General features: G+C 39.7%; 1 protein-coding gene across 1 annotated transcript; it reads right to left on the bottom strand.

Annotated features, from left to right (window-relative positions):
* Positions 1 to 417: 417 nt before the first annotated feature.
* Positions 418 to 2,924, bottom strand: LOC308327646 (uncharacterized protein; the record flags this gene model as incomplete). The annotated part of the gene is made up of 8 exons (XM_080781168.1): positions 418 to 517; positions 632 to 1,007; positions 1,116 to 1,219; positions 1,382 to 1,464; positions 1,622 to 1,726; positions 1,937 to 2,041; positions 2,322 to 2,411; positions 2,768 to 2,924. The coding sequence occupies 7 exons, from the start codon at positions 2,922 to 2,924 to the stop codon at positions 872 to 874; spliced, it is 780 nt and encodes a 259-aa protein (XP_080637294.1). The 3' UTR covers positions 418 to 517; positions 632 to 871.
* Between the last annotated feature and the right edge of the window lie 9,188 nt (positions 2,925 to 12,112).

The following is a 12,112-nucleotide window of genomic DNA, read 5'->3' as shown; positions in this document are numbered from 1 at the left end:
GAGCGTGCTTCCTGTTGGATCCTATCTCTAATGGTTTGCAATGCTCACACCAGAGTATTTTAATAGATGAAGTGACCACTGTGGTTTTACACTTGACCGATGTGGTGTCAAATTTGTGCAGAAAGGCTAATATGCATTACACCCCCCTCTCCGTTTCTGTGTAATGCCTTGAATCATTGTGTAGTCACTGTGGGTGCATCCGTCAGCCAGACCACTGAATAGTGGTCATTACTTAGCAGATTATTCAATCAGGAGTCCTATCCTGGTTAGCCTGTAATCACATATTAGAAGCTAACCTTGATGTGATGCGGTCATGTTGCTTCGTTTTCTAAGGTCATGCATGCTGTGGAAGAACTTGAAATACAGGGCTTATATTTTTAATGTCTGCAGGAGATAAAAAATCAGACCCGTCTGAACTGTGTATGTGTGTGTGTGTGTGTGTGTGTGTGTGTGTGTGTGTGTGTGTGTGTGGCTGCACAACAGTGACACTTGGTGGTGAAAAAACTCTATTTCCGTGCTTGGGCAAACCCAGCCAGCCAGGGACTGTGCATTGGAGTGGCTGCACCACTCAAAAAGACTAACTAGAGACGTGTGCTCCTCAGAGCACAGGTCACCAGGCGGGGTTACCTACCCTGGGCCCACAGACTTTGGTCATAGCCACTTGGAATGGGATCAATTGGGGCACTGCATTCATGATGTGTGGCATTTTGGGCCACCCCCAGAAACTTTGATAGCTTGGTTATAATTGGTTAGAATTACAAGGCGCACAAATCAAAGCAAACACAAACTACCACCACTCAACACACTTATCGTGTAGCTGTAGCAACACGCCACATAACTAGTACATTGTGAAAATCAGAAAATGACAACACTACAGAACTTTTTCACACATCCAAGTCGCATGTGAATCACATGGGATATCGTTCCATCCTTTAGTCCCTTTCCCATTAGAAGACACCGCACAGTCTTCTTTTCCCATGTCATTAGGCTCACCAGAGTTCCAGTACCTGGAGAAGTAGGAACATTGCATTCATTACTAGACAGTCACATTATACAAGGATAAATATTAAGTAAATATTAAATGTTAGAGTAGAAGAATGAAGGTAAAGTCTTACGTTGGTGTGGTCAGTGGTGTTCCATCTACCCATTTCCACACTCCTTCCCACCGTCTGTCAGTCAAACCCAGCCACACATACTGGCTGTTTCTGTTAACAAAGTCCTGGACAGAAAAGCAGCTGGTTACAGAAGTACAGTCTTTATGGGCACACACGCACGCACGCACGCCACACACACACACACACACACACACACACACACACACACACACACACACACACACACACACACACACACACACACACACACACACACACACACACACCTGTTCTTCTTTGCTGTTTATGATGATGAGGTCAGATTGTCTGTCTCTACAGTATTGTCTGCTCTCCACCCAGGTTTTAGACTCTGTGTTAGAGATGTAATAACAAACTCTGCCAAATATCTGCCATCCAATTCCAGGTAATTCTAACAAAAGAAAAAAAGTAAGCCAGTGTTATTTTTTTCTTTGCTCAGATGAATGACACATAATGAAAAGTTAAACTATAACCATAGTCTCACTGACCACAGAGCCTCCTCTGCTCATTCTGTTCAGTTATGTTGTTGTATCTGGACTGTAGATCGTCCAGGTCTTTGACCAGGTTCTTTTTCTCTTCAGTACATTCAGAAACTGTAAGAAGGAGAATCAAACAAACTTTTTTATTAAACATTTTTCATTTTCATTACAAATCCCCCTCCAAGGTTTCAATATCGTTGCAACAAGAAAATACATTTCGTCAGTTAGTTCGACATCTTACAATATTTAGGCAGCTTGGCTGGTAGACTATACATACATACATACATACATACATACATACATAAAAAGTTTAGTCTCACTGACCACAGAGCCTCCTCTTCTCATTCTGTTCAGTTATGTTGCTGTATCTGGACTGTAGATCGTCCAGGTCTTTGACCAGGTTGTTTTTCTCTTCAGTCCATTCAGAATCTGTAAGAAGGAGAATCAAACAAACTGAGTTTTATTTTTATTTACAGCTTTGTTCTGAACTGACCTCCTCAAACCATCAAAACCGGGAAAACCGAATCTGTATCAAAAACTATACAAGCCAAGTGAAAGAAAACTACTAAATCTACTATTAATTATATTTTGTATTTATTTATTTAATGGGATATCATATTTGCTAATATTGAAAATAAAATTAATACATGTTGGATCATCATCAAAAACATTAATATAAAATACTGCACTGTTCTGAAACTTGACTTACAGAGAGAGAGTCTGAGACCAATGTTGAGGAGAGCTTGAACACCACATAGCAATCCAAAACCCAATCCAAGCATCCTGTACCGTCTTCGGACTGGACACACACATAGGAAGGAAGGTTAGTTTAGGATAAAACTATAGCATTAAAGGGATAGTTCACCTTCAAATTACTTATTTTCTATCATTTACTCACCCACGAAGCCTTGAATTTGTGGACCTCAATGGTAACTTTTTTAGTCTTTTCATCTTTTAATATGAGTCTCTTCTCAAAAAGTTTAACTATTGCAATTTCTCAATTTTGAAGTACTTGGCCAGAAGAAGTTCTCTAATAAGTCACCGTTTGCTCATCTCTCATAAGGTTTGGGTAAAAAAGGCCTCCCTGGTCTCAGTGAAACCTTTTATTTAGAAAGCAATTAGGCACCGCGTAGACAAATATTATCACTCTCTTACCAGACTGCAACATCTTCTGATGTTTCTGCTGAGCTGTCTTGGTTTCAACATTCACATAGTTGTTTGGATCATCTTCTGTAGTCTTGGTCTCAACATCATCATACTCTGTATCATCTTCCTGTATCTCAATGCTTTCAGAATGAAAAGCCACAGCCATTTCAACCGTTATGACTTTAATTAATCTTGGAAGTCTTTGATATGGTTCAGCTCTTCACAGCAGCACACTGAAGAAAAGAGAAGTGTGCTCTTTCTTGTATTATTTCTGTGCCTCCATCGATCTTCCTCTTTTATTTGGTTTGTCCTCTGATGCGGTCAACATTTAAAAATGTTTTGATAATGGGGTTTCTTTTATATTCCCCTAAGTATTTACTAGTATTTGTAATATTTAATATTACTAAGTTAATGAGTATTTCTATTTGCCCACCCTAAATGATGGAAAGGGGCGCTTGGAGGAGCTCTTATCTCAGCCAGGTCGGTGCATAACCGATGCAGCTGTGTAAGTCATGAGTTGCAGCAGCCGTCCGAGAAAAATGGAAACTGCGACGAGGAGAAATAGCGCTTCTAAGAAATAATAACAACAGCACCTAATGGTGATTGTTTTATTCCATTTTCTTTTGATTTGATCTTTGATATGCTTTTGTGTTTAAACCTGTGAAGCAATTTGTGGTCGTCACTGTGAAAGACACAAACAAAATGTACTTACAAAATACGATTTATCTTTTCACATATGTGGTCTATATGGAACAATTCGATATTTAAACATTTCACACTATACTGCACGCACGCTCGCACACACACACACACGCACACACACACACACACACACACACACACACACACACACACACACACACACACACACACACACACACACGCACACAAGCACACAGCAGCAGCAGCTCCGCCTCACACACATGCTGCTCTCGATTCTCCTCACTCAACTCGTCCAGTCGGTTCCTCTTTAATACAGCTGCCCTGGCGTTCTATTACTTTGCAGGTGTGAACTTGCTAAAGATAAATATACAGAAATTGTTTTTAGAAAGTAATTTGGAGCCACATTATTAATTCATATAAAGTTCTACATGTTAAAAACGTTGGTTTGTTGGACATCAATAAGGTGATGGTTGTCTAGTATTTAACACATTTCTCCAGTCCAGTGCTTTTGTCCACTATAGCTTTCAATGCAAGAGAGTACAGCTATGTTGTCATCGTTGATCACAAGTGATATTTTTCACAAAGGATGGAAAATAACCATCTTGTCTTGTCTTTCTTGTAGTATAATCTAAAATAAATGGCAAACAAACAAACTTTGTCTAGACTTATTTTGTTAAATGCAAACCCTATAATGTTAATTTAACCAAAGACTGAACCAACTATAGAACCATCATCAGGTAGCATTATTAAAGCCAACATTCTCACAGCGTCCCCACAACAGAATGATAGGGTTCAGGTTAGAAAAGTCGGTGAAGTTTCCCTTTTAAAAACACAGTCATAACTCAGCTGCTTCTTTTGTGGCCTTTTCTCACAGACACGGGCCACATTTTCTGGTGAATTCACGAGGTATAAAACCTCCCTACTTTATGACATCTCTCCTTCTGCCTTTATGTGAACCACATAGGCATTGGCCCAGGAAGCTCTACACACCGACATCTTTATGGGTTTTTTCCCCCCCTTCGTGTAATATATCACTAGCGGAATATGACCAGTGTGAAGTACAGTGTATATTGTACATAGCTGGTTTACAGTTCATGGATATACAGCAATACATCTTATAGACTCTAGAGCATGTGGTTCTCAAACTTTTTTTATGTCAAGGACCCCCAAAATGATACTCATTAGGCTGCGGACCCCCCATTTGAAAATATACGCCAAGGACCCCCATAAGCTAGGGAACATTTTCATGGTTCTAGCAGTGATTTTCAACCATTTTCATTTCAAGGGCCCCCAGTTTGGCATGCATTATAGGCTACGACATTAAATGGCATTAAAATGCCATTTAATGGAATTTCTATCTCTGGGACCACAAGGGTCCGTTTGGTTCCATTTGTACACTCTGGTTGTAAGTACACAGGTGGCTCAGTGGATCCAGAAACTAAAAAGACGGTCCTGTATTTGTTTGCATTTGTACACTCTTGACTCTTTACAGAACGGTGAATTTCCATTTGGAGGGACCCCTGGTGGTCCATGAATCCGACGTTTGAAACCGCATTATTGCGACCATGGGTCGCAGATTACTATGGAAACCTGTCAGTCCGTCAGTCGCTCCGTTACACCTCCATATATGGTTGTCAGTCCATCACACCTCGTGACACGTCACGCCACCATTGTAGTCAAGTCTGTCACGCCTCGTGATACTCTCCATATATGGAGCTGACCTGTTCTGACATTCCATATGTTGATCTGACCTCATCAAAACCTGTACACTCAAGACACGCTCCATATATGGCCAGACCTCATCAAACCCTGTACACTCAAATCACTGCCCTCGCTGCCACCCTTAGATCTCCATATATGGGTAATAAGATTGCGCCAAATTCAGGACACAAATTGCACAAACTGCAGCGGCACCTGCTTTGTTTGTGGTTCACCATACACACATGCATCAGAAAAAGTTAGTTTCCATTTTTAATTGGCGCAGGAGGTTGTTCCTGGTGGAAACCTTAGCTCTCGTCTTCTGGATGTGCTCTTTGTAACTGAGGGTATACGGTCTAAGGTCACTCCCAGGTAGACTGGGTACTGGTGGTTCTCAAGCCTTATTCCGTCCCAGATTACATTGAGATGGCTACAGTATATACTTAGTTCATTGAGTACAACCGAACAATTACTTTTTTTTGGATTGCTGAACTGATAAACCCTCAGACAGACGCATGCCAAATGCCAATACATACTGCCACCGAACTCGTCTGTGTTCTGAACGCCAGACCCATCTCAGCGCGCACTCAGTATTCTGCTCAACGAATCTGCGCAGCAAAAACACTGCGGCTCTCTCTGTCGATCTCGAGCCACTGAAGCAGAGTACAGCCAGGGATGGAAGCGGTGATTTTCATACCCTGGATCATTCACTTCTTTCCACCTGTGTTGGTGCTAAAAGCACCAACACAAACATGGTCGCATGTTCAAGTAGCCAACAATACGTAGCTGAACAAGAACATTTTTATTTACTAATTTTATTATTATTTTTAATTAAATGCCAACACATACTGCCACAGTGCCACTGAACTATTCTGTGTTTAGAAACGGACCACTAGGGATGTTAATAGTTATCGTTAAGAAATTCTTCAATTAAACATAACGTTTGAGAGGGTAAGGACTGTATTAGGTGGGTAGGGTAAGGCAGTAGTTTTCCCCAATCGCCACAGGGAATTGGTAAGAATTCACAAGGAGCCAAGGATGGAGTGTTGCTCGTAGGCACAGTCTTTGTTGAATGTAGCACAGCACAATTAAACAGCACAGTATGGCAAATTGGCAAGACACAATAATCTGGGTCTGTTCATATGTGTGGTTTTTGGGTCAGTGACGCACACAACTTAAACATTTGACAGGTAGTGGACTGGTAACACAGTACTAAAGACTAAATAATATAGAAATGTTCAGCTCTGTTAATGGCATGTTCCCCAGCTCTCCTGTCCTTGTTCTGAACTGAATGAAAGCTCTCAAGAGCACCTGTGCTAATAATCACACCTGCACTGTCCATTTAAATTAGGGCCTTTTGTACAATAGTTAACAATTAATCGAAAAGGATTGGTTCTATCATCATTGGGTGGTTTTCTGTGAACGTAATGCTGTCTGTGCACGCGCACGTGGCAGAGGAACACACATGTGGGCCGGATTAAAAAAAAACATTATTAGACATAGAAACGTCTCTGCTTTTGCATGTGATGTGAGTGTGACAGACAAGACAGTGCACTTTTCATTTCATTTTATTCGTCATACAAAGATGCCTGGCCCTGTATCTCAAGTGGTCAAATATTTGATTAAGGAATATAATATGCCATTTCTATCCGTTTTGTATATCAGCAAAATGTAGATTTTGATGTTAGAAGACATTGATTGTAAATTAAGATTCTCATATTTTTCTTTTTTTAAGCGCCGCTTATCAACTAACTGGTTAATGGATCGATAATGTTATGAATTAATGAATGAATTGATAACTCACATCCCTACCACTCAGTAATCTGCTGAATGACTGCTCACTCTGTCAGTCTCGACTCGAGCCACTGAAGCTGTATGTCTACAGCCAGTGATGGGAGAGCTGGTTTTAATTCCTGCATGGTCATTCATTAGCCGTTTTGTATACAACATTATCACAGAATCAGAAGAAACGTGTCCTTTGAGCCTAATTCATGTACCGTACCATTGCACGATTTTGTTGTGCCAAAACATCGTCGTTTTTAATGGCTATTTTCACCTTGCAACACCATCGTACAACAAAGTATATAATTGTGCTTTAGAGGCATCAAAGGTCAAATCTAGTCTCATTGTCATCCACTAAATAATGTCATGACTTTCACTCTCATTTTTCTTTACTGGCTAAATGTACAGTAAGTAGGCTATCAGCCAGTTTATGCTGGGCAAAGTACATTGTACATTTATCATACTATTTTAAAGTAAGAGGTTGTAGTAACCTATAAAAGCACTGCAGGATCATGAGCAATTCCATCTTTCTTTGTTCTGTCTCTGCTTAAATACCAATCAAGATGGTGTCTCCGACTGTATTAAACTATTCCCTGAAAAGGGACCTGGTTGACCCAAAGGACATCCACACTCGAGTCATCTCACATGATGAAAATATTCATAGAAAAAGGGCCAATAACGCTGCTGAAGAGCTAATTAGTGAACAGAAGAAAAAAACCCTTTTCTTCTAATTAGGTTATTGTGGGAGAGAGAGCTGTGGATAATCTGGGGAGTGTGAGATCTGTGCTGTAAAACTAATGGCCAAAGAGGCAGCATACACATAATCCTGAGCATAAATTCATACATTACACTCTCAGGATTTTACTGTGTGCCTTTTCATCTGTACAATCGTTTCCATTATTTAATTCATGGTATTCTGCAATTAGGCTTTACAAGTATGAATGATGGCGTATCTGTGTAGACTTCAGCTGTTGGATGTCACACAGTGACAGTAAAGACTAAGTAGACATAATTTAACAAGACCAGTTTGTAGAGAGGTACTGCACATGAGAGCTTTGGGCTGAAGCAGAGGAGGGACCAGTTGGATTGTATCTTGCGCCACCCCTTACCCCTTATCCCTAAACCTATTTGCCATTTTTTACTATTTAGAAAAACCTTTTAAAATAGTTAAAATAGCCGTACAAGCTCACAGCACAAGATGGCACAAGATCATAGAACTTCTACAGTGCAGAGCAACCATTATTTCTGTTCTACACAATAACCATGCTTTCGTGACCCCATCATGCAAAATATAACTTAAGCATAAGGCAACCATGTTGTTTGGACCTCTTTCATATTGAATACGTCTTCGCTTTGCTACAAATGCTTTCATGACCTTTGATCAAATATTTTGAAACTTATTTCATCATGGAAATTGACTAAATAAAAGTAAAAAGAATTCTGAATTATTTTTATCATTTGAAATATTTGAAAAACACTTTAGTTAACACTGATGTTGCTGGAGACATTTCTTACACAAAATGACATTTGGTTCGTTTTATAATTTTTATTATTAAGTGATATACATTTTAGGAATATGAATATATTTTTAATGATACCCTTTGGTCTTGAATAAAGGATCATCTTTCAAGAGAAACCCTCTGGTTCATGTATCTTCAGTGCAATAGTAACGGTAACATTTATTATAATGCAAACTGAAAATTTCCTGCATGGTGATTAATCAAACAAATCGTAAAACAGCCTTCTGGTAAAAAATATTAAAGGGCGTATTAATTTTTTATGTATAATTATAAAAATGGATGGGATTAAATATTTACAACTCCTAATCATTCAGGTACTTATTTGGAGTCTCATTTGTAGTGCTAATGTTGTCTTGTGTAGTGTCTTAAGCCCATAATGGGGGTCAGGTCAGGTGCACAGCGGACATTCATCATTATCATTACCTTACAGTAGATAGTACAGTACAGGAGAGTTCAATACAATTATCATCAATCAATCAATCAATCAATCAAAAAATAAAAACGTAGATTCAAATATGTGAGTGAAACTAGTACAGTTAAAGGAGAATTCCATGCTAGAAGGCTTTCTTACCTTTCTTACCTTTCTTTGTAGTCGTTACGTCCCCACCAAAGAGGTCCAGGTGTTTTTTTTTGTGCAAAAACTCCTTATTGGCTATTTACCCTACCATAAGCCCTCAATGAATTGCATTGAATTGAATGGGAATTGAATGGGGCTATGGGGTGTTGTGCTAATTCGCTTATTTCCATCGAAATAAGTAGTAAAGTGTGCCGTTTGGGATATTTTTTACATTATGAAGAGGATATATACAAGCAATGGAAATTAGCGAATTAACACCCCATAGCCCCATTCAATTCCCATTCAATGCAATTCATTTAGGGCTTATGGTAGGGGAAATAGCCAATAAGGAGCTTTTTTGCACAAAATAACACCTTGACCTTTTTGGTGGGGACGTAACAACTACAAAGAAAGGTAAGAAAGCCTTTTAGTATGGAATTCTCCTTTAATCTGGTACATTGATTAAGGTTCAAGAAAGTTAGTTTTATTTATTTATTGGTGACTTAACAAAAGACCGTCAGAAAAATAGATGTATTTGAACTCTGCGTGGTTGCTTTTGCACAAACAAAATCATATTTATCTGAAACCAATAGACCACTACAAACCATCCCGCCTTGTCTGAACACAGAGTACATTCAAATCCATTTGAGTCTTACGTATTCTTTATTATATATTTGATAATGTGTTGAGCACTTTCCTTCTTTATATAAGGTTCAAGGTTGTCTTTGTCTCCCTCAGGAGAAATTTGTCTTGGAGATAGTCACAGCTGCATGTAGGCTACTACACATACACATTCAACAGAGGGGGGAAAAAAACAAAAAACAGCAAGAAACACAAGAACATAAAAATGAAACAAAATACAGGTGACATTTTTCTGAAATGTTCACAAAAATAGCAGATCTACAAGCTCACAATATGTTAACATAACGTTGTATTCTGAGCTTGTAGATCTCCTATTTCTGAAAACGTGCTTGACCTCATTTCCAATCAGCTGAGATAGTAACATCTTCCGCTTCCTGTCACTGGTCCGGCTGATCCAGTCTTCAGTGTTTACTGGTGTTTATGATTCCCTCCACTGGTTCTGTGTCAGGCACAAATGAATAACAGGATAATGACAGTGTCCGTGCTGTGTAGCCATCCATAGTGTTTATGCTCCTTTGTTTTTCATGCATCAATTTTTTTTAGCCGGGAAGAGATGGGAAAACAAAAAAAAGCGTTATCTAACATGCCATGAATTTCAAATCAGCAATGTTTGATAATGATTTTGCATCAGTGCACCCAGCTGAAAGGTGAGAAGGCAGGAGGGAAGGAGAGGCTGAAATCGATGTGAGCGGCGCATTCTTTCCCTCCATGGCAGAGAGGGGATCTATTATGAGGAAATCATGATTTATGTCAGTGGTGGAGGAGCTGTCAGGTTGAGCACGGGACGGAGGTACGCGCCAATAATGATAAATGCCCCCTATTCACATACCCACCCAGCCCCCAACCCTCTCCTCTGTGGCTGGAGGGGAGAAGCCCCTCAGCGCTGCTAGCCCTCTCACCAACACCTCTCCATTGTGTGGCTCTCCACTCTGTATCTGAGCCACGCTAAAGGCAAATGTACAGTATACTTCGCCAAACGACAAGAGCTACGTATTTTCACCTGATATAAAGTGTCGACTAGTTTTGCGTTGCCGTGTCTTTCAGTTGAACACATCGTTTTTTCCCGCACAACGTGGCTGCTGTTCGTTAAATCATAAATTATAGCCTTTACTCCACTCTCTCCTTTGTTCGTAGCTCCTTCATCAGATATAGTCCCTTCTCTTCTTCCTCCGTTGTGTTGCCCATCTGTTGTTGTCCATTCCATGTGATCCGTCTATGTGAAGCCCGGTGCTGCTGGCCATGATGGATTCCAATGATCCAGCGCTTTGGGGCACAAGGAACGATGCAGTCACCTTTAAGCTGGGGCTAGGCCATCTGTCTCTGTCAGCCATCCCCCCTTCCACGGACCATGGGCCAGACAGTGAACAAGAAGGAGAGAGGGGACAGGGAAGAGGGATGGAGAAGATAGGAGAATGGAGAGGATCAAATACACCAAATGGAGATAGAAATGAAGTATCGAAGGAGGAAGATGCACACACCCTTTTATCTGGTACAATCAAATACCACTTTGCCATGTTGCAACTGCAGAGAAGGAACACAACGCGTGCATACAGTATAGCTATCCAACCACAAGGCAAAAAGACCCAACTCCCAATGGTGCAACCATTATGCTAGATTAGAGTTATCCAATCATCACACCATTAGCCAGAGTATAACGGGCAATTAATAGACGATTTCACAATGAAGTAGAGATGATGGGGTTTGATTTAATGTAGATCACCATTAGATGAATCCACATAGCCTCGCTCCTGTCCCAGTCACTTTACATTCACCAATTGGCTAATTCTTTCAGCCTGAGAAAGTACAGCACCACATTTCACATTCTAAACATTTGACAGCTACGGCTATAGGCTATTTATAGTCTGAATAAAACAAATATATACAAACTTACAACTCCAAATAACATGTAATTATAAGATATAGAGGTTACAGTAGTTGGTTATTTCAAAAGCGCAGACAGTGATGGAAATATGATGGGTAAAGTCACAGTCACTGAATCCATAATACTGTATGGGCTCTATTTTCGTCCATGCAAAACCCCTTATCCATAAACTTCTTTGCCTTTTTTACTATTTTGAAAAACATTTTTGAATAGTTCAACTAGCCGATCTACATCAACACGTTACGAGCTTGTAGACTGGCCATTTTAACTATTCAAAAATGTTTTTCAAAATAGTAAATAAGGGCAAAGAAGTTTAGGGATAATGGGTTTAGCATGGATGAAAATAGAGCCCTCATAAATTCAGACCTATTAACCCATTAAGACTGGTCTGTCATTTTACATTACGTCTGTCATTTTTGATTTTAGCTAAAAAGATATTTTATTCTTTGGCTATTCAAAAACACAATCTCACAGCAGTGCATTGCAAGCTTGTAGATATGCTAGTTTTGAAAAATCGTGAACATTAATTTGTGCAAATCTTTTAATAATATATATATTTTAATTTTAAACTCAAATCTTTGAATCTGGGGTCCCTGGCTGGAACAGAATAT

The sequence above is a fragment of the Protomyctophum bolini genome, assembly GCF_963924005.1.
Source record: "Protomyctophum bolini genome assembly, chromosome: 13".
Classification (NCBI taxonomy): domain Eukaryota; kingdom Metazoa; phylum Chordata; class Actinopteri; order Myctophiformes; family Myctophidae; genus Protomyctophum; species Protomyctophum bolini.
The sequence above is the reverse complement of the archived record's forward strand: the minus strand, read 5'-3'. Positions and strand labels throughout refer to the sequence as shown.